General features: G+C 49.6%; 1 protein-coding gene and 1 long non-coding RNA gene across 2 annotated transcripts in view; one reads left to right on the top strand and one right to left on the bottom strand.

Annotated features, from left to right (window-relative positions):
* The window catches only part of HMCN1 (hemicentin 1), a 279812-nt gene that overhangs the window by 251028 nt on the left and 1192 nt on the right, over nucleotides 1–27592 (top strand). Inside the window, exons 88-106 of the mRNA XM_064148057.1 lie at nucleotides 227–397; nucleotides 1840–2010; nucleotides 3523–3693; nucleotides 5562–5732; nucleotides 7547–7717; nucleotides 8127–8297; nucleotides 9102–9251; nucleotides 10215–10352; nucleotides 11119–11240; nucleotides 13068–13305; nucleotides 15234–15296; nucleotides 15880–15999; nucleotides 16620–16754; nucleotides 17146–17259; nucleotides 17476–17601; nucleotides 18142–18270; nucleotides 23285–23635; nucleotides 25776–25895; nucleotides 26939–27065. Of these exons, the coding sequence (XP_064004127.1) occupies nucleotides 227–397; nucleotides 1840–2010; nucleotides 3523–3693; nucleotides 5562–5732; nucleotides 7547–7717; nucleotides 8127–8297; nucleotides 9102–9251; nucleotides 10215–10352; nucleotides 11119–11240; nucleotides 13068–13305; nucleotides 15234–15296; nucleotides 15880–15999; nucleotides 16620–16754; nucleotides 17146–17259; nucleotides 17476–17601; nucleotides 18142–18270; nucleotides 23285–23635; nucleotides 25776–25895; nucleotides 26939–27065 (2959 nt within the window). The remainder of the gene's footprint in view (nucleotides 1–226; nucleotides 398–1839; nucleotides 2011–3522; nucleotides 3694–5561; nucleotides 5733–7546; nucleotides 7718–8126; nucleotides 8298–9101; nucleotides 9252–10214; nucleotides 10353–11118; nucleotides 11241–13067; nucleotides 13306–15233; nucleotides 15297–15879; nucleotides 16000–16619; nucleotides 16755–17145; nucleotides 17260–17475; nucleotides 17602–18141; nucleotides 18271–23284; nucleotides 23636–25775; nucleotides 25896–26938; nucleotides 27066–27592) is intronic.
* On the bottom strand, nucleotides 376–25912 carry LOC135177694 (uncharacterized). Its single transcript, XR_010303129.1, has 5 exons — nucleotides 25708–25912; nucleotides 22022–22112; nucleotides 20872–20961; nucleotides 11142–11284; nucleotides 376–459 (listed from the first exon to the last, which is right to left on the bottom strand). It is a non-coding gene; the product is annotated as an uncharacterized LOC135177694 (long non-coding RNA).

Below are 27592 nucleotides of genomic sequence, written 5' to 3'. Positions count from 1 at the left end.
GTTAAACTCCAAGAAAGACAATTTCATCTCTCCCTGACTTTCCAAAAAAACCCCAAACCTGTGTTGTGCTGAGTTCATTCCACCAGGGGAGGGATCCACCCTGACCCGCGCCACTGCGCTGCTGCAGATGTGAGCTGGATTTCCAGGCATGGCTACGCACCAAGCTTGTTGCTTTGCTCTGTCAGTCTGAAGGAGCTCCAAGCAGCATCCCTGTTCCCTGTTGCAGTGCACGGGGGGTATTCCCAGTGGCTGGAATGGCGGGCGTGCAGCGTCACCTGCGGTCAAGGCGTTCAGGAGCGAGTCCGCCAGTGCAACAGCCCCGTGCCAGCGAACGGCGGGAGGCGGTGCGAGGGGGCTGACAGAGACGTCCGCGGCTGCCACGGCAGGCCCTGTCCAGGTACTTCTTGCGTGGGTTGGTACTTCTGATGTGTCTTGTGTTCAGTGTCCTGGCAGCGAGCCCTTAGCATAGAATGGTGGAATCAGAATTGTGCTGGCTGGAAAAGACCTTTAAGGTCCTGGAGTCCAGTGGTTCTCTAACTGTGCCAAGGCTGGGGCTGAACCGTGTCCTTCAGCACCACATCCCTCTGTCTTTGAAACACCTCTAGGGATGGGGATTCAGCCACCTCCCTGGGCAGCCTGTTCCAGTGTTTGAGAACCCTGCCAGTGAAGAAGCTTCTTGTGTCCAACCTAAAGCTCCCCTGGTCTCCATTCACCAGCTTCATTGCCATTCTCTGGGCATGCTCCAGCACCTCAATGTCTTTCTTGGAGTGAGGGGCCCAAAAGTGAACCCAGTAGTCAAGGCGTGGCTTCACCAGTGCTGAGCACAGGGGGACAATCACTGCCCTGGTCATAGAATCATAGAATCAACCAGGCTGGAAGAGACCTCCAAGATCAGCCAGTCCAACCTATCACCCTGCCCTATCCAGTCAACCAGACCATGGCACTAAGTGCCTCAGCCAGGCTTTGTTTCAACACCTCCAGCCACAGAGACTCCACCACCTCCCTGGGCAGCCCATTCCAATGCCAATCACTCTCTCTGACAACAACTTCCTCCTAACATCCAGCGTAGACCTCCCCTGGCACAACTTGAGACTGTGTCCCCTTCTTCTGTTGCTGCTTGCCTAGCAGAAGAGACCAACCCCACCTGGCTACAGCCTCCCTTCAGGGAGTTGTAGAGAGCAATGAGTTCTGCCCTGAGCCTCCTCTTCTCTAGGCTGCACACCCCCAGCTCCCTCAGCCTCTCCTCATAGGGTTTGTGTTCCAGGCCCCTCACCAGCTTTGTTGCCCTTCTCTGGACACCTTCCAGCACCTCAACATCTCTCTTGAATTGAGGGGCCCAGAACTGAACACAGCACTCAAGGTGTGGCCTGACCAGTGCTGAGTACAGGGGCAGAATAACCTCCCTCATCCTACTGGCCACACCGTTGCTGATGCAGGCCAGAACACTGTTGGCTCTCTTGGCCACCTGGGCACACTGCTGGCTCATGTTCAGCTGCTGTCAACCAACGTTCCTGGTTCCTTTTCCATCAGGCAGCTTTCCCACCAGTCCGCCCCAAGCCTGGAGCATTCATGGGCTTCTTGTGACTCAAGTGCAGGACCCAGCACTTGACCTTGTGGAATCTCCTACAGTTGGCCTCAGTCATTTCATCCACCCTGCCCAGGTCCCTCTGCAGAGCTTCCCAAGCCTCCTGCAGGTGACCATGAGTCTTCATCTTAGGATTGGTTTTCCTAAGAAGTTGGAATGAATTTTGACTGTTGTGGAAAGAAAGAGGAAAATTTCCCTCAGTACCACGAGAGCTACATTTTTAATTACAACTGTGTTTTTTTCCTGTTTCCTAGTGGATGGCAGCTGGTCAGAGTGGGGGCTGTGGGAAGAGTGTTCCAAGAGCTGTGGCCAAGGCAACAGGAGCAGAAGCAGAACCTGCAGCAACCCCCCAGCTCAGCACGGCGGGAAGCCCTGCGAGGGCAGCGCGGTGCATTCGGTCATGTGTAACATCAGGCCTTGCCCAGGTAAGGGCAGAGTGGTTTCACAGCAGGTGCACAAGGGGCTTCCCACTTGGGTTTCTTTTCTTCTCCAACCTCAGCTTCTTCCAAATTATTGCCTTCAAAAGAACTCAGTTGTCAATGTTTCCCTTTGAAAGCAGGCTGTGGTTTATCGGGTAGCGCCAGCTCTCGCAAACAGAAGCCACAGGAGTCAGAGCAAGGAAATGTTCTCAGCAGGTTCTCTTCTCTCCCTTTCCCACAAGAAAAAAGTTAATTGTGTCTTTTGACATTTTCCACTACTTACTCCCCATGTTCTCAGAGTAAGACTACTCTAAATCTAACCTGCAAAGCCAATTAGAATCATAGAATCAACCAGGTTGGAAGAGACCTCCAAGATCAGCCAGTCCAACCTAGCACCCAGCCCTGGCCAGTCAACCAGACCATGGCACTAAGTGCCTCAGCCAGGCTTTGCTTCAACACCTCCAGGGACAGCAACTCCACCACCTCCCTGGGCAGCCCATTCCAATGCCAATCACTCTCTCTGCCAACAACTTCCTCCTAACATCCAGCCTAGACCTACCCTGGCACAACTTGAGACTGTGTCCCCTTGTTCTATTGCTGGTTGCCTGGGAGAAGAGGCCACCCCCCACCTGGCTACAATGTCCCTTCAGGTAGTTGTAGACAGTAATAAGATCACCCCAGAGCCTCCTCTTCTGCAGGCTGTACATCCCCAGCTCCATCAGCCTCTCCTCATAGGCTTTGTGTTCCAGGCCCCTCACCAGCTTTGTTGCCCTTCTCTGGACACCTTCCAGCACCTCAACATCTCTCTTGAATTGAGGGGCCCAGAACTGGACACAGTACCATCAACTATTGAAAACCTTTCAAACACCAGAGTTAATAATTGAAGCATGCCTGGGTTTCATTTTCAGCCATCTCTAACCAGCTGCACATTCAGGTTTCCTTCCTGTCTCAGTAGTGCTTGCCACCTTTGACAGGTTGTAGTTTACTCATCACCTTTCACCCCTGATGTGTTTTCTGCTGTACCGTTTCTATTGTATTGCTTTCCCCCCTTTTTTTCCCCTGGCTCTGCTGCCACCACAATGGCAAATATTCATCTACCAGCCTGAGCTTCATTGCTCTACAACTTGGCAACAGAATCAGTCCTGGCTCCTCCTTCCTGGTAGCCACTGAAAGAAGCTGTGTGCCAGCTGTAGCTTTCCCAGCTGAGACCTGCAGGCCAGCACAGGGCAGCCAGGGCCAGATGGCTTAGGAAAACACCAGAACTGGGCAGGTTTTCAGTTCTGATGTTCCAAGAAGTATTCAGAAAACAAAGAGGAAAGGATTAATCTCTCTCTTGGAAAGTGTTGATCTGCTTTGGCTGTTGCTCAAGGTGAGGTTCTTTTTCCAAGGGCTTATTCAGGAGGTTTCATTTACTGATATTAAGCAGTGAAGCCTTTTTGCCCTGGGCTATGGAGCTGTCGTTTCAAGTCGAAGTGGTTGTAGGTTTGAAGAGCTTTCACAGCTGTGCTGCCTTTGCAGTGGATGGTGAGTGGAGTTCTTGGCTGGCCTGGGGTCCTTGCAGTGAGACCTGTGGGAAAGGCACTCAGACACGGCTGAGGCTCTGCAACAACCCTCCTCCCTCCCACGACGGCTCCTACTGCGAGGGACCCGATGTCCAGATGCAGGTGTGCAACAAGAGACGCTGCCCAGGTAAGGCTCTGGAATCATGGAACTGCTTGGGTTGGAGGGGACCTTAAAGGCACCTCCCACTAAACCAGGTTGCTCAAGGCCTCATCCAGTTGGCTTTGCACAATTCCATACTTGGCACCTCTACAACTTCTCTGGGCAATCTGTTCCAGTGCCTCGCTGCCTTCGTGGAGAGTACTTTCTTCCTAATGTTTAATCAAAGTCAACCTGCTTCCAGTTTGAAGCCATCACCCCTGGTCCTCCATGCCTTGGCAAAAGGTCTCTCTCCAGCTCTCTGTAGCCCCCCACAAATATTAAAGGGCTGATCTAAGGTCTCCCTGGAGCTTTCTTCTCTCCAGGCTGAAGAATCCCAACTCTCTCAGCCTGGCCTCGCAGCAGAGAGCTTCCAGCCCTCCCAGCATTGCTGTAGCCTTCTCTGCCCCCACTCCAACAAGTCCATGTCTCTGCTGTGCTGAGGACTCCAGAGCTGGCCCCAGTACTGGTGTAAGCCAGGCTGACAGGTTATTTAAAAGAGAATCACAGAATTGTTCTGTTTGGAAAAGATCTCATTGGGGTTGGAACTAGAGCCTTGTGGTCCCTTCCAACCCTGACTGATTCTGTGATCATCAAGTCCACCATGGCCATTAAACCATGTCCCAGAGTGCCATGTTCACACGTTTCTCGAACACCTCCAGGGATGCTGACTCCATCACCTCCCTGGGCAGCCTGTTCCAATGCCTGACCACTCCCTCAGTAAAGAAATTGATCCTAATCTCCAACCTAAACTTTCTCTGCCACACTTTCAAGCCATTTCCTCTCATTCTATGACCTGATACTAGGGAGAAGAGACCAATCCCGATTCTGTTTCAACCTACTTTCAGGGTGTTAGAGAGAGCAATGAGGTCTCCCCTCAGCTTCCTTTTCTCCAAACTAAACAACCCAAGTTCCCTCAGCTGCTCCTCACAAGACTTGTTCTCTAGACCTTTCACCAGCTTTCAAGTTGATGCCAAGGAACCATGCCTTGCTTCAGGTCACTCCTGGAAATCTCCAAGTGGAAATCCCTGAGCTGAGATGTTCTCCACACAGCCACTTACACCCTACCAGTTTACCTTGCTGCAGAACTCATTTGCTTTGTCACTTCTGGCATCAGAGACTGTTACCAGTGCCATTCATGCTGTGCCTCTGGGACAGAGTGGCTGGAGAGCAGCCAGGAAGAAAGAGACCTGGGGGTACTGGTGGATAGTAGCTGAAGATGAGGCAGCAGTGTGCCCAGGTGGGCAGGAAAGCCAATGGCATCCTGGCCTGTATCAAGAACAGTGTGGCCAGTAGGACAAGGGAGGTTCTTCTGCCCCTGTACTGAGCACTGGTCAGGCCACACCTTGAGTGCTGTGTCCAGTTCTGGGCTCCTCAATTCAAGAGAGATGTTGAGATATTGGAAGGTGTCCAGAGAAGGGCAAGGAAGCTGGTGAGGGGCCTGGAGCACAGCCCTGTGAGGAGAGGCTGAGGGAGCTGGGGGTGTGCAGCCTGCAGAAGAGGAGGCTCATTGCTGTCTACAACTACCTGAAGGGAGGCTGTAGCCAGGTGGGGTTGGGCTCTTCTGCCAGGCAACCACCAATAGAACAAGGGGACACAGTCTCAAGTTGTGCTGGGAGAGGTCTAGGCTGGATGTTAGGAGGAAGTTGTTGTCAGAGAGAGTGATTGGCATTGGAATGGGCTGCCCAGGGAGGTGGTGGAGTTGCTGTCCCTGGAGGTGTTGAAGCAAAGCCTGGCTGAGGCACTTAGTGCCATGGTCTGGTTGACTGGCCAGGGCTGGGTGCTAGGTTGGGCTGGCTGAGCTTGGAGGTCTCTTCCAAGCTGGCTGATTCTATGGTTCTGTGATTCTCTCTCACCAGTGGATGGCAAGTGGGCCACGTGGAGCAGCTGGGGCTCCTGCAGCGTGTCCTGTGGAGGAGGCAGCAGGCAGAGGACACGCCACTGCTCAGAGCCAGCCCCACAGTTTGGAGGGCACAAGTGCGAAGGAAGCGACACACAGACGGATTTTTGCAACAGTGAGCCTTGCCCCAGTAAGTGCTCTGGGTCAGGCTGCCTGCCTGCACCCTGGGCTTGTGGGGACACACAGCAAGAACCAAGCCCTGCTCCCACAGACATGAGGGGGTCTGAACACAGCCAGGTGGCATTGGCTGCCTGGCAAGAGGGGAGGCATCCCTTTATCAGCCACCCTGACTGGGATGTCTTTAACTACTGAGGGCACAAAATATCAGGTGCTGGTCCATGAGGTCCCGTCAGAGGTCATGCAGCTCTCTGAAGTTCAGTCTGTTGTCTTGGCTCTGGTTTAAATTTCCCAGAGACTCAAAATACATACAGCTAGCAAAACCAATACAACTACAGGATGCCTTCCCCTCTCCCCTCTTTTGGAAGGAAAGGACTCAGATGTAGAGAGGAAAAGGTAAAACACACCCAAATAAAGAGTCTCACTTTGATTTGGAAGCTAAAAATCAACTTTAACAGTAAATAGAAGGTTTGTCAGGTAGGGGAGTTACAAAGGTATAGGGAAGGGAAAGAAAAATCAAGATACAAAATATATACCACCAGATTGATGGTAGTGGATGGAGGTAGGTGTGATGGTTTGGGTGTTACCTGCCTCCACACACTTCAGAAAATCACCCAGACCAGACTCAGTGGCTGGAAATTAAGGAATGAAGCTTTCTATTTACAGCTTAGCACAAGATACAAACAGGTATTTACAATCTATACAGCCAGATACACAAATAGACAAGTTAAAAAGTGATACAGAAACACAACAGCCCTCCCAGAAAGCAGTCCCCAGGAGGGGCTCCCAACCACCCTTCCACCTCCTTTCCACCCCTCTACCTTATCCTAGACTTTGCCTTATGTTCAAGGTGAGTTTGGAGAATCAGCCAGGGGAGTTAGGAAGCAGAAGGATTAGTTGCACAGACAGCAGGTTAGGGAGAGAAGGGAGGCAGCCAAAGCCCAGAGTAACTCTGCTATCTATGTTTGTGTTCTTGTTTTCATCCATCTCAGCAAGCCTATGAGTGCAGCAGCCATCACCACTGTTTCCTTTTCACAGCCTATCATTTAATTTCCTCTCACCAGAATATCCCAGCTAGGCTCAAACCAGCACAGTAGAGTTTCAGGACTTGTCCACCACATGGAAGGATGCCCACGTGGTAAGACAGGAGCAGCAGCAGCAAGGTGGTAGCAAGCAGGCAGGCAGGGCAAGAGAGAGAGAAACAGCAAGTTCCTCTGGTTTTGCAGGGGGCTAGATAGGAAGTGGGAGCAAGCTAGACACTACACCTAGGTTCAGACTCACCCCTGGGAGTAGGGAGGTCAGGAGGACTGGGGGTCAGGTTCAAGACCTCTCCCCCAGGAGGATTAACCTTTTCCAACTGTGCAGTTGGAACAACCTGCAGTCAGTCTCCTGGGGTGTCCTGGCAGAGTGTTGTGACTCATTTGGTTAGCTGTGTGCTGCCTGCTTCCCTACGAACAGCAGAATCCCAGCATGGTGGGGTTGGAGGAGACCTTCAGGGATCATCCAGGCCAACCCCCATGCTAGAGCAGGGTCACCCACAGCAGGATGCCCAAGATCACAATGACCAGGCAGGTTTTGAATCTCTCTAGAGAAGGAGACTCCACAGCCTCTCTGGGCAGCCTGCTGCAGACAGTGTCCTGGTTAGTTGTGCCGAGGAATCACTGGATGCTGGGCAAGGTAACTTTCTGAGACCTTTAATTGTCTGGGGACAGAGTTTTAGATTGGGAGGAGAGATTACAAAGTCACTCTCCAACAGGAATATTTTCCTACTTCCACTGCCTGGTTTTATTAAGGGGAAGACAGATAAAACCTGACTTTCTCTTGCAGTTCATGGCAACTGGGGCCCATGGAGCAGCTGGGGAACTTGCAGCCGCACATGCAATGGAGGTCAGGCCAGGCGGTACCGCAGCTGTGACAGCCCTCGGCCCACCAGCGGTGGCAGGGCATGTGCAGGGGCTGATATGCAGATCCAGAGATGCAGCACGGACCTGTGCCCTGGTGAGTAATCACACCACCCAGAAGGTAGAATCACAGAATCAACCAGGTTGGAAGAGACCTCCAGGATCAGCCAGTCCAACCTAGCACTCAGCCCTGGCCAATCAGCCAGACCATGGCACTAAGTGCCTCAGCCAGGCTTTGCTTCAACACCTCCAGGCACAGCAACTCCACCACCTCTCTGGGCAGCCCATTCCAATGCCAATCACTCTCTCTGACAACAACTTCCTCCTAACATCCAGCCTAGACCTCCCCTGGCACAGCTTGAGACTGTGTCCCCTTCTTCTGTTGCTGCTTGACTGGCAGGGGAGACCAACCACTGGTTCCACCAGGAAGGAAAGACACCAGGCTGATGCTGCCTGACACACTGAAAATGAAAACGAGTCACTCTCTTCATTTTTCCTTTCCTCAGTGGATGGCAACTGGGGGCAGTGGCAAAGCTGGAGCCAGTGCTCTGCTTCGTGTGGAGGAGGAGAGCAGACCCGCACACGCCTGTGCAGCAGCCCAGCCCCCTTGCACCGAGGACGGCCTTGTGCTGGGGACTCCTCCCAGATAGCCAGGTGTAACACCCAAGCATGTCCTGGTGAGTTAATGCCACTGCTTTTCTCCTGTGTCTCAGCCAGCTGAGCCAGCTAGTTAGTTTTTTTGGCTTAGATTTAACCTGTGACTTCAGTAACCTGTTCTGTAGCACCAGAGGATGCTGCTGAGCACTTGCTGCTTTTCACACAGGGGTGCATGCCTAAGGTGACTGCTACCTTACTGTGCATGTAACTCAGGTTGTTATTTGCAGGTTGTGAGCTTCAGTCTTGCAAATAATGTAGTGATATATGCAGAGCCATCCTTGCTTCATAAAATCATAGCATCATAGACTGTTAGGGGTTGGAAGGGACCTCTAGAGATTATCATGTCCAACCCCCCTGCAGGAGCACCTGGGGCAGGTAACATAGGAAAGCATCCAGGTGGGTTTGCAATCTCTCCAGAGCAGGGAGTCCACAACCTCTCTGGGCAGCCTGCTCCACGGCTGCAGCACCCTCACCACAAAGAAGTTTTTCCTCATGTTGAGGTGGAACTTTCTGGGTTCCAGCTTGTACCCATTTTTCCTTGTCCTTGGGCACCACCAAAAAGACCCTGGCACCTTCATCCTGACACCCACCCCTCAGATACTTACAGATGTTGAAAAGCTCCTCCCTCAGCCTTCTCTTCTCCAGCCTCAGGTCTCTCAGTCTTTCTTCATAGGAGAGATGTTCCAGTCCCTTAATCAACCTCCTAGCTCTCCATTGGACTCACTCCAGCAGATGCTGGACAATATCTCTGAACTTTCTGTACCCCAAAATATCAGACAGCAGAGCTTTCACATGGACCTTGTTTTCCCTTCCTCCCTTCACAGGTGGCCCTTCACATGCCAAAGGCAGCATCACTGGGACCATTAATGACATGGAGTTTGGAGTTGCTTTCCTGAATGCCACTGTGAAGGACAGCCCTGACTCTCAAACTAGAGTCATAGAAGCAAAGATCACCAACGTCCCTTGGAACCTTGGTAGGCTTTGTAGAGCTTTTTATCACCTTTCTCCCTGAGCCAGGCTGACCTGGGTGCAATGCCAGCAGTCACCACTGAAGCAACTGATCTAAACTTCTCATAGAGAGGACAAAAAATGGAGGCATCACTATTTCCTTCTAGTGCATTGCCATCTGTAAAATGATTACTGTGAATGTAGGATAATGGAGGCATCTGAGTTGGAAAAGACCTCCAAGATCATCAAATCCAACCACTAACCCAGCACTGCCAGGTCATCACTAAACCATGTCCCTCCGCACCCCATCCACATGGCTTTGAAATCCCTCCAGGGATGGGGACTCCTCCACTGCCCTGGGCTGCATCTGCCAGGCCTTGGCAACCCTTTTGAGGAAGAAACTACTCCTGATATCCCCTGGCATAACTTGAGGCTATTTCCTCTTGCCCTGCCACTTCTTACTTGGGAGAAGAGACCAACCCACACCTGGCTCCAACCTTTCAGAGAGCTGAGGAGAACCAGAAGGTCTCCCCTCAACCCCTCAACCTTCTTTTCTCCAAGGTAAACAACCCTGGCTCTCTCAGCTGCTCCTCACCAGACCTGTTCTCCAGACTCCACCAGCTTCTTTGTCCTTCACTGGATCCACTCTAGTACTCCTTCTTGCACTGAGGGCCCCAAAACTGAACCCAGTATTCAAGGTGCAGCCTCACCAGTGCTGAGTACAAGGGACAATCACTATTGTGATCCACCTACTGATCTAGGCCAGGATGCTGGTGGACTTCTTGGCCACCTGGGCACACACTGGCTCATCTTCAGCCTGCTGTTGACCAACCTTCCTTTTCCCCAGGCAGCTTTCCAGCCACTGATCTATACCAGTAGGTGTAACTTTCTGGTTTAAATCTTCAGACTTGCACTATTTTTTAGGGCTCATATTCAGCTTGCATGTTGTTGGGCACAAGCTCTCCAACCTTGTGCTGTGTTTGTTCCAGGCCCAGCAATGAGGAAGCTTGTCTCTCTACTCAGCCCAGTTTACTGGACAACTGCCAAAGAGATTGGAGAAGCAATGAATGGCTTTACCCTCACTGATGCTGTCTTCAAGAGAGAAACACAAGTGGAGTTTGCCACTGGTTAGTTCCCTGTGATGCACCATGTGTCCTGGCAGCTGGATAAGCTGAGAAAACAGCATCCAGCTGCTGCTGAGTGGAGAGTGCTGTGCTCACACAGCATTTTCAGAAGCTTAAAAACAGCTGTGATGGTTTGGGTGTTCCCTGCCCCCCCACTCTTATGAAATCACCCAGACTACACTCAGCTGAGCTGGAAATTAAGGAATGAAGCTTTATACCTACAGCTTAGCACAAGATACAAGCAGATATTTACAGTATATACAGAAATAGACAAGTTAAAAAGTGATACAGAAACACAGCAACCCTCCCAGAAACCAGAGTCCCCAGGAGGGGCTCTCACCCACCCTTCCACCTCCTTTCCACCCCTCTACCTTATCCCAGACTTTGCCTTCCGTTCAAGGTGAGTTTGGAGAATCGTCCAGGGGGGGTTAGGAAGCAGAAGGATTAGCCAGTAGGTTAGGGAGAAAAGTGCAGGCAGCCAGAGCCAGAGAGCAACTCTGCTATCTATGTTTGTGTTCTTGTTCTTATCCATCTCAGCAAGCCTCTGAGTGCAGCAGCCATCACCATTGTTTCCTTTTCACAGCCTAGCATCTCATTCTTCTCACCAGAATGTTCCAGCTAGCTTCAAACTAGCACAGCAGCTTTTAGAGCTGTGCTTAGAAACATTTTCTGTTCCAGGTATGGTGTGTTTGGTAAAATACAAGTGGCCAAGGGAATCTCAGTTCAGCCACAGGTGTGGCTAACAGAGACTTCTGCTTCTCACCCACAGGGGAGATCCTTCGGATGACTCACATTGCCCGGGGCCTGGATTCAGAGGGAGCCTTGCTGCTGGATGTGGTGGTGAGCGGCCACCTGCTGCAGCTCCAGTCAGTAGCTGATGTGAGCGTGAAGGTAAAGCTGCCCCTTTTCTCCTCCAGCCATAAGTCCTCTCTCACCTAGAGTAAAACACCAGACACTAAGTCTTGGTTTAATGTTAAGCCACAACAACCAATTTGCTTAATATCATGTGTGGTATTAAAGGTTTAGTTTAAAAGCAGATCATTTGATTTAACTTGAGAATTGCATGGCCAGCAAGTCAAGGGAGGGGATTCTGCCTCTCTGCTCTTGTGAGGACACCACCTGGACTATGACATCCAGCTCTGGTGCCCCCATCACAAGGACATAGAACCGTTGGAGCAGGTCCAGAAGAGAGTTGCAAAGATGATCAGAGGGCTGGAACACCTCCCCTGTAGGGACAGGCTGAGAGAGTTGGAGCTATTCAGCCCAGAGAAGAGAAGGCTCCAGGAAGACCTCACAGCAGCATTCCAGTACCTAAAAGGAGCTACAGGAGAGACTTCACATTAGGGCTTGTAGTGATAGGACAAAGGGAATTGGTTTTAAACTGGGGCAGGGTAGATTTAGACTGGCTATTAGTAAGATAGGAAGATATCCTTTGAGGGTGGTGGAACATTGGAACAGGTTGCCCAGAGAAAGTGTGGATGCCTCATCTCTGAAAGTGTTGGGTTGGATGAAGTTTTGGGTGACCAAGTCTAGTGGAAGGTGTCCCTTCCTGTGACAGGGGAGTTGGATCCAGGTGATCTTTAAGGTCCCTTCCAACTCAAGCCATTCTATGATTCTACTTGGCTTTACTGTAAAAGAAAGAACCTTCCTGTTACTGTGAAGGTGATAGTTAGTGACCAGTGCAAGTGTTTTTACTTTCTCAATCTTTTACTGTGTTAATCCCATAATACACCACAAATATCCATGAAGTTCTTGATGTTTTGACACACTCTAATAGGTAGCATGTCCAAGATTCAGGCCTTTTGTGAGTGGCAGGATTTTTCTCTCCCAATTTAGCAGATGATCAACATCTCAGTTAAAATACAGAAAAAGGAAAATATTTTAGAACTCAAAATATTGTTATTGAAAAATAAGATCATTTTTAGGGGATTGGGCAGTTCTCTGCTGTAGCCCACATCATCCATCCAACCTGGTTGATTCTGTGATCAAGACCTTCAGCACTGCTGCCCATTTCATGCAGAAATACACCAGATGCTTCTAATGTTCAACAGTTAAGAGTGGAAAAGGATTTGTTGGGTGAAATCTGATTTGTTCAGCTGTTAAGGGGGAAAAAAAGCCCTTCTTGGAACACACAGAATCATAGAATTGCTTTGGTTGGAAAAGACCTCTAAGGTCATTGAGTCCAACCATTGAGCTAGCACCACCATGCCCATTAAACCATGTCCCAAAGTGCCATGTCCATACTTTTATTGAACACCTCCAGGGATGATGTCTCCATAGAATCAACCAGGTTGGAAGAGACCTGCAAGCTCATCCAATCCAACCTAGCACCCAGTCCTGTCCAATCAACCAGACCATGGCACTAAGTGCCTCATCCAGGCTTTGCTTCAACACCTACAGGGATGGTGACTCCATAGAATCAACCAGGTTGGAAGAGACCTCCAAGCCCATCCAGTCCAACCTAGCACCCAGCCCTGTTCAATCAACTAGACCATGGCACTAAGTGCCTCATCCAGTCTTGAACACCTCAAGGGGTGGTGACTCCATCACCTCCTTGGGCAGCCTGTTCCAATGCCTGATCGCTCTTTCAGTAAAGAAATTTTTCCTACTCTCCAACCTAAACCTCCCCTGAGAGGGAGTTGAAACCAGTTCAAACTGTAAAGACCCTGGTGGAGGTGGCTCTCCTCAGTGGCTGACACCTGAATCTTGCTGTTTCAGGATTACACAGAAGACTATATTCAGACTGGCCCTGGGCAGCTGTATGCTCATTCCACCCGTCTCTTCACTGCCGATGGAGTCAGCGTTCCCTACACGTGGAACCACACCATCACCTATGATCACACCAAGGGAAAGATGCCTTTCTTGGTGGAAACCCTCCATGCTTCCTCCATTGCAACAGAGTACAGCCCCCTGGAGGAAACTGTGGCTTTTAAAATCCACGCTTCCATTGCAAAAGGTAATGCTTCTGACCTTCCACCCAGGGTACTCTGCTGACCTTCCGCACAAATGAAACAGTGGGGAAATAATCTCACTTCCTAGAATTGCTTCCATGGTCTGGCCTTGAGCTCTGTGGTAAAGGGTTGGACTTGATGATCTGTGAGGTCTCTTCCAACCCTGATGATACTGTGAAAAGCTGTGATTCTATGAAATCAGGTTGTCCCCACTTGCCAGCCTAAGAACTCATCCTGTGGTATGAAACCCAAGTAAGGTGTTTGTCCATTTTAACAAGAGGCTTGCTAAAATGATGTCTCCAAGTTACATCTATGCACAAATCTGGCCAAGCCTTGGCAGAACTGTTATTTATTTCCTCCACCAACGAATATGCTGCTTTCCTTTACCATATTTATTGAATCAATTTTCAAGGAGCAAAAATGGTCTTTCAGCAGCCCCTAGCAGGCTTCCATTGCAGTTCACAGCATGCACTTGTGTCCTCTTAGAATCATAGAATCAACCAGGTTGGAAGAGACCTCCAAGATCATCCAGTCCAACCTAGCACCCAGCCCTAGCCAGTCAACCAGACCATGGCACTAAGTGCCTCATCCAGGCTTTGCTTCAACATCTCCAGGGACAGTGACTCCACCACCTCCCTGGGCAGCCCATTCCAATGCCAATCACTCTCTCTGCCAACAACTTCCTCCTAACAGCCAGCCTAGACCTCCCCTGGCACAACTTGAGACTGTGTCCCCTTCTTCTGTAGCTGCTTGCCTTGGAGAAGAGGCCAACCCCAGCTGGCTACAGCCTCCCTGCAGGTAGTTGTAGAGAGCAATGAGGTCTGCCCTGAGCCTCCCCTTCTGCAGGCTCCCTCAGTCCCTCCTCATAGGATTTGTGTTCCAGGCCCCTCACCAGCTTTGTTGCCCTTCTCTGGACACCTTCCAGCACCTCAACATATCTATTGAATTGAGGAGCCCAGAACTGGACACAGCACTCAAGGTGTGGCCTGACCAGTACTGAGTACAGGGGCAGAAGAACCTCCCTTGTCCTACTGGCCACACTGTTCCTGAGCCAGCCCAGGATGCCACTGGCTCTGCTGCCCGCCTGGGCACACTGCTGCCTCATGTTCAGCTACTCTCTACCAGTACCCCCAGTTCCCTTTCTGCCTGGCTGCTCTCAGCCACTCTCTCCCCAGCCTGTAGTGCTGCTTGGGGTTGTTGTGTCCAAAGTGCAGAACCCTGCACTTGGCCTTGTTCAATCTCATCCCATTGGCCTCTGCCCACCCATCCAGCCTGGCAAGGTCCCTCTGCAGGCCTCTCCTACCTTCCAACAGCTCCACACCTGCTCCTAGCTTGGTGTCATCTGCAAACTTATTGATGCTGGACTCAATCCTCTGGTCCAGTTCATCAGTTTTCTTACTGTGGCCTCCCCCCATGGTGATTGGTTTGGGTTTATTTCCCTTTTCCATGAAGTCCAAGTGAATAGGTTTTATTCTTTTGATGGTGAAAACTTAATGGAGGCACTCTACAGGATGAGCAAGGCTGGGATGGAACCTGCAGCACTCTGAAGGACTCCCCCTACACTTCACCTGCTGATTGCTTGTAATGCCCAAGTAGAAAAATCACAGAAGGTTGGAAAGGACCCCCAAGGTCACCTTGCCCAATCCTCCCTGGAGTGAGCAGGGAACATCTCCAACTAGGTCAGGCTGCTCAGGGCTGCATCAAGTCTGACCTTGAATGCCTCCAGGGATGGGACCTCAACCAACATCTGGACAACCTGTTCCAGTATTTGACTACTCTCCTCATAAAATCCACTCTTAAAACTTTAGTGTCCAAGACTAATAAATCTTTTATCAATTTCTGGGCTGCAATGCTAAGAGTTAAAGGCTTTTCCAAAGCAAAAGAAGGAGCCCATTTTCATCCCCAGGTAACATGTGCTTCCTTTACCCTACAGGTGACCGCAGCAATCAGTGCCCTGCAGGCTTTGCCTTGGACTCAATGGGGCCTTACTGCTCAGGTGAGAAGGGGAGGCTGTAACCACAGTGTCACAGCATGCTTTGGGTTGGAAGCAAGCTTATAGGTCACCTACTGTGTGTCCCCTGGTTCCTGGCACAGCCCCTAATAGTAGTTACCTCCTACTAGATGAGGCTGCTCATGGGCCCATCCGTCCAGGGATGGGGTATCCACAGCTTCTCTGGGGAACCACTTCCAGTGTCTCACCATCCTCATGGGAAAAAAGAATGGGGTTTATTTCTCCTCTCAGAGTTTAAAACCATCACTCCTCGTCATAGAATCATAGAATCAGTCAGGGCTGGAAGGGACCACAAGGATCCTCTAGTTCCAACCCCCCTGCCATGGGCAGCGACACCCTAGTTTAGATCAGGCTGGCCAGAGCCTCCTGGCTCTTTACCAGGACCCCTGCAGACTTTAGTCTATCAGACCCAGCTTTCTTATTGGCTTTTTTAAGCACTGAGAGGCCACCAGAAGGTCTCATTAGAGCCTTCTGTTCTCTGGGCTGGCCAACCCCAGCTCTCTCAGCTTGTTCTCAGTCTGTCCTCTTATGGCACTTCCGTGGTTTCTCAAACATTTCCTTGTTCCAGACGAAGATGAATGTGCTGTGAGGAGTCCTTGCTCCCACATCTGTCACAACACCATGGGCTCCTACTACTGCTCCTGTCCCCAGGGCCTCACCATCTCTGCAGATGGCAGAACATGCCAAGGTAAGAGAAGTGTTGCTGTGGGCAGGCTGGATACACTTAAATCACTCTTTAAGTTTCCTCATGACCATACTTTATTGGTCATGTTCTGATTAGTTGATAGAATCATAGAACTGGTTTGCTTGGAAAAGACTTCTAAGATCACTGACCTAGCACCACCATGGCCATTAAATCATGTCCCAGCATGCCATGTCCACAGGTTTCCTGAACACCTCCAGGGGTGGTGACTCCATAGAATCATAGAATCAAGCAGGTTGGAAGAAACCTCCAACATCATCCAGTCCAACCTAGCACCCAGCCCTGGCCAATCAACCAGACCATGGCACTAAGTGCCTCAGCCAGGCTTTGCTTCAACACCTCCAGGGATGGTGACTCCACCACCTCCCTGGGCAGCCCATTCCAATGCCAATCACTCTTTATTTGCCAACAACTTCCTCCTAACATCCAGCCATCACCTCCCTGGGCCTGTTCCAATCCTTGACCACTCTGGCAGCATAGAAACTGTTTCTAAGTCCGCCATACCTGAGTATACCTGCAACGAAGCATTTCACAGCTGCCCATGCTCATGTCACCACTTCCCCTGTGGTGACTCAGTGAGGCTTACAGCTTGTTTCTGATCACAGACATTGACGAGTGTGGGCTAGGTGGACACAGCTGCCACACGGGCCAGGAGTGTGAGAACACCGCCGGCTCCTACCGCTGCGTGCTGCGGTGTGGCAGCGGCTTTAGGAGGACACCTGATGGATTCAGCTGCCAAGGTATGGACAGCCCAGTGGGCTTTGGTGTCAGCTTTCATGGACTCAAAGCACTGTCCTTCACACAAGGGAGAGAGGAACTTGTCAACAGATGCAGCTCTAAACGCTCGTTATTGAGGTTGTGGGGGCTTGGGGGTTGTTTTGACTTTGGAGGGTTTTAAGCCTCTTGCTGTTTCCTCCTTTAGAAATCAGTTTAAAATCCTACCAGGGGATCACCCAATGTTCTTGCTTGTGTGTCCCACCTACATTTTGTTTTATAAGAGATTGAGAGAAGCAAACCATGGGGTAATGACCAGAGCTTGAAGCAGAGTCCCAGACGGTGACTCAGGCAAAGCACTGCTCAGGTAAGTGACAGTTCCCAGCTGTGTCACCAAGGATTTCTGTTGTTCAACAGATGTCAACGAGTGTCAGGAGTCCAACCCCTGTCACCAGCGGTGCTTCAATACACTAGGAAGCTTCCACTGTGGCTGTGATCCAGGATACCAGCTCAAGGGCAGAAAATGCATGGGTAGGAATGGATCTTTGCCTGCTCCCTCCCAGCGGGTGTAGTTAACATGTTTGTTGCTATCATTTCATCAGAAACCTTTCTAAATGAAAACCCTGCCATGGAAGGGACCCTGAGGATGCATGGAATGCATGCACCCAGTGGGATTGTTCTGCTCTTTAGGAGCAGAGCACAGGAAGCAAGTTCATTGCCATTCTTGCTTGTTTCTTTTTGACCAAGATGTGAATGAGTGCAGGCAGAATGTCTGCAGGCCTGACCAGCTTTGCAAGAATACCCGAGGTGGCTATAAGTGCATCGATCTGTGTCCCAGTGGAATGACCAAAGCAGACAATGGAACTTGTGTTGGTGAGTAGAAGTGTTGATGTGCTGTCCAATGGTGGTAAACACAGGGAGAAGGATCAGGTCTTTCCTTAAAGTAACCTTGCAGACAGTTTAGTTATAGATTTGCATCTATTCAGGCACTGACTTCTTTCATTTATGGGAACATATATACTTAACTTTGTTGTCATCACAGGATGCCAGCATAGGATGTTAATCATCCACAGCAGGTTGCTCAGGATCACAATGTCCAGGCAGGTTTGGAGTCTCTCCAGAGGAGAGTCCACAGCCTCTCTGGGCAGCCTGGACTGGGGCTCCAGCACCCTCACAGCAAAGAATTTTTTCCCTCCTGTTCAGATGGAACCTCCTGGGTTCCAGTTTGTGCCTGCTGCCCTTTGTCCTGTCCCTGGGCACCACTGAAGTGAGTCTGTCCATTCAGAGGCCAAATCTATCTAGAGGGCCAAATGCACTTGTGGCTCAGCTGCATTCCTCCTAAATGAAGAGGTTTTAAGCTGGACGAAGTTGGAGGAAAAGCCTAACTCCTTGGCCCTGCCTTGCTGCTTGCAGACATCAATGAGTGCCAGGACGGAAGCCACCAGTGCCGCTACAACCAGCTCTGTGAGAACACGCGCGGGAGCTACCGCTGCGTGTGCCCGAGGGGGTATCGCTCCCAGGGAGTGGGAAGACCTTGTGTGGGTAAGCTGTCCACTCACATCAGTGTCACAGACCTGCTGCTCCTCTTGGCTGGCCCTTCTGCTCTAACCCATCCACCAGTGCTCTGCCCTTGGATGGCTGTGCTGTAGAGACAGCTTTGCTCTGAAGTTCCAAATTGCCTGAAGGGGCTCATTTGAAACAGACAGCTGGGAATGAATTATTCCAGAGGGATATGGTAACAGGTCCAGATGCTGAAAAGGAAGCACGCGAGGCTATCAGAGCACTGGTGGATGCACATGGCAAGCTACTGCTCCACGTGAAGCTTCAGATACATTAGTTGCTTGGATATGGAATGTGCCTGACTGCAGTGACTCATACCTGAAGGCAGCTGAGCAGGGAGTGGCGTGGATATCCCTAAGGAACACCCCCAAGGAAGTGTGTCACAAGAGGCATGATACACCCAAGCACACAGCCCAAACGCACTCATCAGCTACTAGAACTGGAACAGGTTTCCCAGAGAAGTTGTGGAGGCTCCAAGTCTGGAAGTGTTGTGAGCCAGCCTGGATGAGGCCTCGAGCAACCTAATCTAGTAAGAGGTGTCCCTGTCCATAACGGGGGGATTGAAACTAGGTGATCTTCAAGGTCCCTCACAACTCAAACCACACTGTGATTCTGTGGTGTTCCCCTTATGGTTAGGGTGGGAGAAGCTGATACAGACTATCATGCAGTGCTCCCCTTCCTGCTCTGGGTAGGTCACAGCAGGGAAGGAAGAGGAATGCTGACCATGTGGTTACTCCCCTGTGCTAGCTACGTAGAACCCTTGGGCGTAAAAACTTGCAGAGCTTTCTCCCCCACGCACATGTGGAGCATTTAAAGCTGTTCTCATAACTCTGATGAGGATAGCAAGAGAGCTAAAACACTTCCCCTGGCATTTAACAGCCCTCAGGATGGCACCAGGGTCAGGCAGAGTCACCCTTTCTGTATTGGTGTAGAATGTGGGGTAGCTGATCAGCCCTGATAATGGTGGTTGATGAATGATGTTATGTGACAATAAGTGAAGCTGCTCTCGTGTATCCTATCAGAGAAACATTCACCACTGATGAATTTATGGTTAGCTTTTAGAAAGGACAGACAGCTGCTTTGGAGAACAGGACTACATTTTTTTCCCCTTTTAAACAACTGAAGATTTTGAACTACAAAAAGACAGGAATTTCTGTTCCAAAGACATTAAATTACAGTAAGAAGCTGTTTGGCTGTGGACCAAAACATTGCTTCAACAGCTGCACTTCTGCTGAACTAAAATCAGTCTCAGGCTCCTTAACGTTCAGTAAAGCCATTTAAATTTCTGCCAGTAATAAGCTAAATGAAGTCTGGGGCTACAGATTTATACAAAACGTTAGCAGCTGCCCTAAAACTGTCTTCTGACCAAGGGCCACTCACAGCTCCCTCTTTAGAGTATGACCTTTATGCCCCTTTGATTTTTTTTTCTACTTAAAACCAGACTGAATATAGAAATGCATCAAAGATCTCAGTTCAGGTATGTTCATAAAATGCAGATTTTGCTGATAGCATTTCCAGTGAGCACAGGGAAGAGCTGCAAAGTAATTGGGCCCCAGACTGCAGTAGAACTATGTGCCACTTTTGCCCTGTGTGAACTTCTTTGAACATCAGTTCCCTGCCTGTACTGTGGAGACAAGAGACTCATTTGGCATCACAACAGCCATAGATACTGGCATGGCCACCTAGATGAATCATAGAATCAACCAGGTTGGAAGAGACCTCCAAGCTCAGCCAGGCCAACCTAGCACCCAGCTCTGTCCAATCAACCAGACCATGGCACTAAGTGCCTCAGCCAGGCTTTGCTTCAACACCTCCAGGGACAGCGACTCCACCACCTCCCTGGGCAGCCCATTCCAATGCCAATCACTCTCTCTGACAACAACTTCCTCCTAACATCCAGCCTAGACCTCCCCTGCCAGTACTTGACACTGTGTCCCCTTCTTCTCTTGCTGGTTGCCTAATAGAAGAGCCCAACCCCACCTGGCTACAGCCTCCCTTCAGGTAGTGGTAGACAGCAATGAGGTCTGCCCTGAGCCTCCTCTTCTGCAGGCTGCACACCCCCAGCTCCCTCAGCCTCTCCTCACAGGGCTGTGCTCCAGGCCCCTCACCAGCTTCATTGCCCTTCTCTGGACATGTTCCAGTATCTCAACATCTCTCTTGAACTGAGGAGATGAGATGTGTGAAGTCTCAGTGTCCCATAGCACAGAGGGAAGGGCATTGACAAAAGCTGATAGAAAGCAGTTTGGGGTGTGACAGGTGTAAGGCTTTCTGGAATTTAAAATCAGCTTTTAGTTTTTGAAGTAAAGGATGCAGGGAAGTTTAGCTATTTCAGCCTCAAAACCATTTCCCCTTTATTCTTAGAATCATAGAATCAACCAGGTTGGAAGAGACCTCCAAGATCATCCAGGCCAACCTAGCACCCAGCCCTACCCAGGGAACTAGACCATGGCACCAAGTGTCTCATCCAGTCTTTTCTTCAACACCTCCAGGGATGGTGACTCCACCACCTCCCTGGGCAGCCAAGTATTTAATATCCAGAGTGTGTAACCAAAGGGACACTGCCCAGTGGAGACTCAGGCTTACCAGTCAGAGATCACTGCTCACAGGGATGGCGACAGGGTCGATGCAAGCCACTCACTGCTTTCCATTTTGCCTCTGTTGCACAGGATCACCCTGTCAAAGAAACCACTCACATTTTCACCTCTTTTCATTCATTATTTCTTTAATGTTTCTGCATTGCTTAGCCACAACTTGTTCCAAGGACTTGTGTTGTTGTCTGCTTTGTGCAGGTAAAGAATGTTCAACTCAGCAGTTAGAAAACAGTGCTAAGGAAATAACAAGGTTCAGTATTTTTGCCTAAGTGTTTTGTCTTCAGCCTACAATGAAAGAATATTAACTTAAAATCTGTATTAAAAATTAAAGTCCTCCTGTTTATAACAACCCCCTGACAATATCACCCTAATGCTATTGCACAGAATCATAGAATCAACCAGGTTGGAAGAGATCCCCAAGACTATCCAGTCCAACTTATCACCCAGCCCTGTCCAGTCAACTAGACCATGGCACTAAGTGCCTCATCCACAGAGCTGCTCTCCAGCAGATCACCTCCCAGCCTGTATTGGTGGAGTTTATTATTCCTCTCCAGATGCAGGACTCTGCACTTGTCCTTGCTGAAGGACACTCACTGTGTTGCACCTTAAATCCTTTCCAGACCTTTGTATGCTCACTCTTCTATTCTGATGTAAGGGTAGGTTATTCACTGCTGTCAGTGGCCAAATTACTTTGGATTACAATTTTAAACAGAAAGAACTTTAAGGAAACAAAATCCTTTAGGGAAAATAAATCTGTTTTTTCAATTGCACAGAAGTGAATTAATATTTCCAGGTAAGGCTTCACTCTTTCATAGCTGGAGTAACCCAGAATGACAGCAAAGGTTAATACAGACCTGACCTGCTTGCCCTGCAGCCCCGTGACACCTCTTTGAGACCCACCTTTTCTCCTGATGGCAGAGCACAATAACCCCATCAGAACATTGAAACTTCCCTCTGTGCCAGCTGGAGTGGATTTCTAATGCTGCCCTTCTCAAGAATGCTCCCTGTTAAGTGGCTTCCTTCAAAGAGTGGCCTGATAGCTTCTCCCACCCATCTGTGGAGAACTTAAGAACAAAAAACAATCACTGAAGTAGTGGTGAGCAGCTTTGGCTGGCACTATGACCAGCCTAAGGACAACTTACTTCTTTCTCAGGGAGCATCTCTCTGATACCCAGCAGGAACCACAGCAGCTTTCAGGATAGGCCAATTCTCACATTCAGCCACAGGAACCATCTGTGAACAAAGCATAGTTCTTTTCCTGATCAGAGAGATCACCGTAGGAGCTTCCTCAGCACAGATTATTTTCTCCTCTGGGGGTTTGGTACAGTCTGTGCCTTCTGGCCAGTTGGTGATCACCTCTACCACAGGCCAAGATTCCCCATTCGTGCTCGTTGGGTTATCAAAGCCATCCATTTAGAACTGGTTGCATCTGTGGCATGATGTGGTGATGACCCTTTGCCTTTGGACATCCAGTTTAGAACTGGCAGTCTAGGAGCCAAAAGCAATTGTGACTCAGTTCCAATCACTTCAGAAGCTGCTTTCACTCCTTCCTAGGCTGCTAGTATCTCTTTCTCTGTTGGGGTGTAATGTGCCTCTGAGCTTCTGTACCTACAACCCCAGAAACCAAGTGGACAACCATGTGTCTCATTTGGAGCTCTCTGCCAAAGACTCCAAGTTGGACCATTGTCACTGGCAGCCATGTACAGATCCCCAGTTTCTAGCCACACTTAACCTTCAGTAACACTCACGCAAGACTTCTTGTCCTTCCTGAGCACTGCCTTCCATCACAAGCAGCCCTAGAGAAAGAAGAACAGATGAGTCCTGCAGAGGACAGCCTCATCTGCCTCCATGGCACTGTGTTCTCCATTTTTTTGCTGCCTTCAAAATCTGACCTGTGTGTCTTCAGTTTGTTGCACAGCCTGAGCTAAGTACGGATGTATATGCAGGATTGTTTAGCCTGGAGAAGAGGAGGCTCAGGGGTGACCTTATTGCTGTCTACAACTACCTGAGGGGAGGTTGTGGTCAGGAGGAGGTTGCTCTCTTCTCTCAGGTGGCCAGCACCAGAACAAGAGGACACAGCCTCAGGCTGTGCCAGGGGAGATTTAGGCTGGAGGTGAGGAGAAAGTTCTTCACTGAGAGAGTCATTGGACACTGGAATGGGCTGCCCGGGGAGGTGGTGGAGTCGCTGTCCCTGGAGCTGTTCAAGGCAGGATTGGACGTGGCACTTGGTGCCATGGTCTGGCCTTGAGCTCTGTGGTAAAGGGTTGGACTTGATGATCTGTGAGGTCTCTTCCAACCCTGATGATACTGTGATACTGTGATAATAGTCACCTGTTGTTGTTTGTTTCTTTGTTTTTTTCTCCTTTCCACATGGTTTGTGGCTCTGGATCATGTCACATGAGCAGACATTAATGAATGTGAACAAGTGCCTAAGCCCTGTGCCTTTCAGTGCACCAACACCCCCGGCAGCTTCAAGTGTGTCTGTCCACCTGGACAACAGTTATTAGGCGATGGGAAATCTTGCGCTGGACTGGAGAGATTGCCCAATTACGCTGCCTATTACAGTAGCTATAACCATGCTCAGTTCTCCCCTCTGAGAGACAACTATCAACCTCAACAGTATTACAGGCACTCCTCAAATCTCTACAGCTCCTTCTCAGAGTATAGGAACAGCAGAATCCCCTTCTCCAGGACTAGAAGGAACGTTAGAGAAACTTGTCCTGAAGGCTATGAGGCAAGAAATGGCAGATGTGTAGGTAAATGTCAGTCTCCTCTGTGCGATTCTCTTGTGTCCGTCCTTGCTCAGAGGCTGCTCTGTCATATGTACTAGGGGCTGATGGTTTGTGGTGCTGTGGGGTTTCCATGCTGTCCTGATAAACATTCATGCTCTTGTCTCTGCATGCTCTTCTCTCCTGAGCTTGTCACAGCAAAGATGTTTTCAAACCTTTGCCTTGTAAACTGTTTTGTGCTGCTTGTTGTCTGTGATTCAGAATAGAATCAAGCAGGTTGGAAGAGACCTCCAAGATCAGCCAGTCCAACCTAGCACCCAGCCCTGGCCAATCAACTAGATCATGGCACTGAGTGCCTCAGACAGGCTTTGCTTCAACACCTCCAGGGGTGGCAACTCCACCACCTCCCTGGGCAGCCCATTCCAATGCCAATCACTCTCTCTGCCAACAACTTCCTCCTAACATCCAGCCAAGATCTCCCCTGGCACAGCTTGAGACTGTGTCTCCTTCTTCTGGTGCTGCTTGCCTGGCAGAAGAGCCCTGGGAGAAGAGATTTGTTTCTCTCTGTTGTTCTCACCCTTCTGATTACAGCAGCTCACCTTTGTGCACTCTATTGCACCTCAGAAAAACACCAGCAGACCTACTTTAGGCTTGGGGATGTAGCTTCTCTCAGACTCCCCCTGATGGCACTGGCCCAGTGCACACTAGGGCCAGTGCCAGCATTGCTACAGCATAGGGCATTGGAGACAGAAGCTTTGCAACTCCCTGTAGTTACTATAGAGAATGGGTTGCAATGCATTCAAAGTGATTGTAAGTGCACAAACGGGGGTGGGGGGGTTGTTCTGACTTCTGACAATGACAGCACTGCCACTCCTTGCCCTATTACAATGAGAGCAGAGCAGTTGTGGGAACTGGTAAGCTGTGCCCCAGGTTTTGGTTTTTAAGAGGTGCAAAGCCTTGGAACGTACCCTGAGACCAACAGGAAACCAAGATATTTGGCACCTGGAACTACCAAGCATTTAGCTCACTGTCTCCTTACTCAGGGAGCCTCTCTGAGGTTTTTCAGTGCTGCCATTTTTATTAGTACTGAAAACTTAGTTCAGCTGCTGGTGAAAGTCAAAAGGAAGAGCTGCCTCCAGCATTTGACTGATTTGTACTACATGTGAAGAAATTAAATGAACTTAAAACCAAAGCAAGCAACAAACACCCCAACAAACTACTGCTAGAAAGCTAGAGATGTCAGGTTTCTCTCCTGCAGCAGTAGCTGGTGTCTGTGGAGCTTGGACCCTCTGTAAGCACTGGTCTAGAGCCAGAAACTGAGTACTCACACCCAGCCTCCCTGGAGCAGGTCCACATCCTGCCCTGAGAGCCAAACAGACCTGGGCTGTGCTCTGTGCCAAGGCTCACTCTGTCCTGCATAAAGATGAATCATACTTTGAAATATACTTAAGCCAGATTGTGCCAACTTGTTCATGTTTTGAGTAACTCAAGAGAAAAAGATAAATCTTCCTCTAAGTTATCTTGTGCTAATACTGGAGAGTTCAGGGCTGAGGGTGCCACAGTGTGGGGCTCACTAGCGCTTGTCCCAGCGCATTTAAGACAGCAGTTTGTGGCGCTATCAGCAGAGGTGAGGTTAATAATTGAGGTGACTAATCATTATTGCTCTCTGCAACTCCCTGAAAGGAGGTTGGAGTGAGATGGGAGTTGGTCTCTTCTCCCTAGTAACAAGTGATATGATAAGAGGAAATGGGCTCAAGTTGCACCAGGGGAGGTTTAGGCTGAACATGGGAAGAAACTTCACTGGAAGGGTTTGCAAGTACTGGAACAGGCTGCCCAGGGAGGTGCCTGAATCTCCCTCCCCAAAGGTATTTTAAAGAGGCAGAGATACAGTGCTGAGGAACATGGTTTGGCCCCAGGCTTGGGATGATCTTAAAGGTCTTTTCCAACCAAACTGTATTCCATAATTCTACTAAAAAGTCAGTAAGGTAAGGTGTGAAAAGACGTTCTAGTGCCACACATTCCACCCGTCAGAAAACAAGAGCCAGACAGCTTCTACCAGCTCTGCCCATAAGCTTACATATACATAGGACAAAAAGTACCTCAGTTCAACAGCAGCTTCACATAATCCTCATGGGGATGTGCTTGTGTTTGTGTTTCTTCTCCATAGATGTTGATGAATGTGAAACCAGAGATACCTGCCAGCACGAATGCAGGAACACCCTGGGGAGTTACCAGTGTGTTTGTCCAGCTGGTTATCGCCTGACGCCCAACGGCAAAACCTGTCAAGGTAAGGAGATCTTCTTGAGTGTGTCACAAAGCAAGCTGTAAATAAACAAGACACAAGCCCTCCTTGAGTTTGCTAGATGAGAGTCAGTGTTCAAAGTGGTTTGGTTTTGTACTTTAAGACTTCATAACTCACCATCAAATTAGACATTTAGAACTTCTTATCTCTGGTCATCCAGGTAGTGACAGGACTGGGGGGAATGGAGCAAAGCTGGAGGTGAGTAGGTTCAGACTGGATGTGAGGAGGAAGTTGTTCAGCCTCAGAGTGGTGAGAGCCTGGAATGGGTTGCCCAGGGAGGTGGTTGAGGCTCCATGCCTGCAGGTGTTTAAGGCCAGGCTGGAGGAGGCTGTGGCCAGCCTGCCTGGGGGCAGGGTTTCACTGCCCATGGCAGAGGGATTGGAACTAGATGATCCTTGTGGTCCCTTCCAACCCTGCCTGATTCTATGTGTTCCCTCATGTTCCACACCGAGCTCCAAGCAAGCAGACAGCAGCTCTAGAGGCAAAGCTATTAACATCCTCAACCCACCTCGGTCAGTATGATACTGTCAGGTCATTTGGTGCACCAAATAAAATAACATTGACCTAATTAGCCCCTGGTGACCAGACAACTATGGTTTATGTTGGATGGTGGCTGTAGGGCAGCTCTTACACAACTGCACCATCTTGCACAGTGGTAAAACGCTAATAGCAATAAATGGACATTACTGGAACTAGTGGCTCCTGTGTCTCAAACACTGTGACAAGATTTCTCTGTGTGCAGAGGTACACTCTGCACTCTGCTCAGCCTTCACTGGCCTGGATAGATTTTTTGACCCTTAACAAGGTGCTCAGAGAGGTGGCAGACACCCCATCCTTGGAACCATTCCAGTTCAGGTTGTTTGAGGCTCTGAGCAACTTGCTCTAGTTGCAGCTGTCCCTGCTCACTGCCGGGGTGGTTGGACTAGATGAGCTTTAAAGGTCCCTTCCACCCCAAAGCAGTCTGTGATTCTGTGATCAAGTTCATCCAAGTACCAGCAGCTGATTATTTGCATGGTTTTGACGTTCAGATATCGACGAGTGCCTCGAGCAGAACATTAATTGTGGCTCAAATCAGATGTGTTTCAACATGAGGGGAAGCTACCAGTGCATAGACACACCTTGTCCACCAAACTACCAGCGAGAGCCTCTTTCTGGGTAAGTATTCTCTTCAGCCCTTTTTGCTCAACTCAAGCTCAGACCTTTGACTTGTATCCCTCAGCAGAAACCTTATCTAAGTTTGACTGACAGCAGTAAAGCTCACACTAGCAAAGCTGGTTGGACTAGATCATCCAGTCCAACCTTCATCCCATCATAAGGCTGATGATCTTGAGCTGATCTAATCATCTTGATGATCTGATTCTTGAGCAGCAGTTTTCCTTGTCACTTATGGGGCTGCCATTGCACTAACGTTTCTGACTTCCTTTCTCCGAAGGCTTCACCATCAATTGCAAAGCATTTAAAGTATTCTTTTAGTCACCACAATAATGCTGTTATTTGTAGGTTATTCTGTTTCCCTGTGCCAGAAAAACACATTAATTTGGTTTCTAATGCACTGAAAGAAAAGAACTTGCTTCATAGTCAGAAACCACCTTTTGTGACCAAGCTCAACTGGAATGAGACTTAAGTTGAAATAGGTGATGTTCTTTGACCTCTGTTAGCACTGACAATCAGAGCCAGCAAAG

The sequence above is a fragment of the Pogoniulus pusillus genome, chromosome 8 (assembly GCF_015220805.1).
Source record: "Pogoniulus pusillus isolate bPogPus1 chromosome 8, bPogPus1.pri, whole genome shotgun sequence".
NCBI classification, from domain to species: Eukaryota; Metazoa; Chordata; class Aves; order Piciformes; family Lybiidae; genus Pogoniulus; species Pogoniulus pusillus.
Note: the sequence above shows the minus strand (reverse complement) of the source record. Positions and strands in the feature narration are given on the sequence as shown.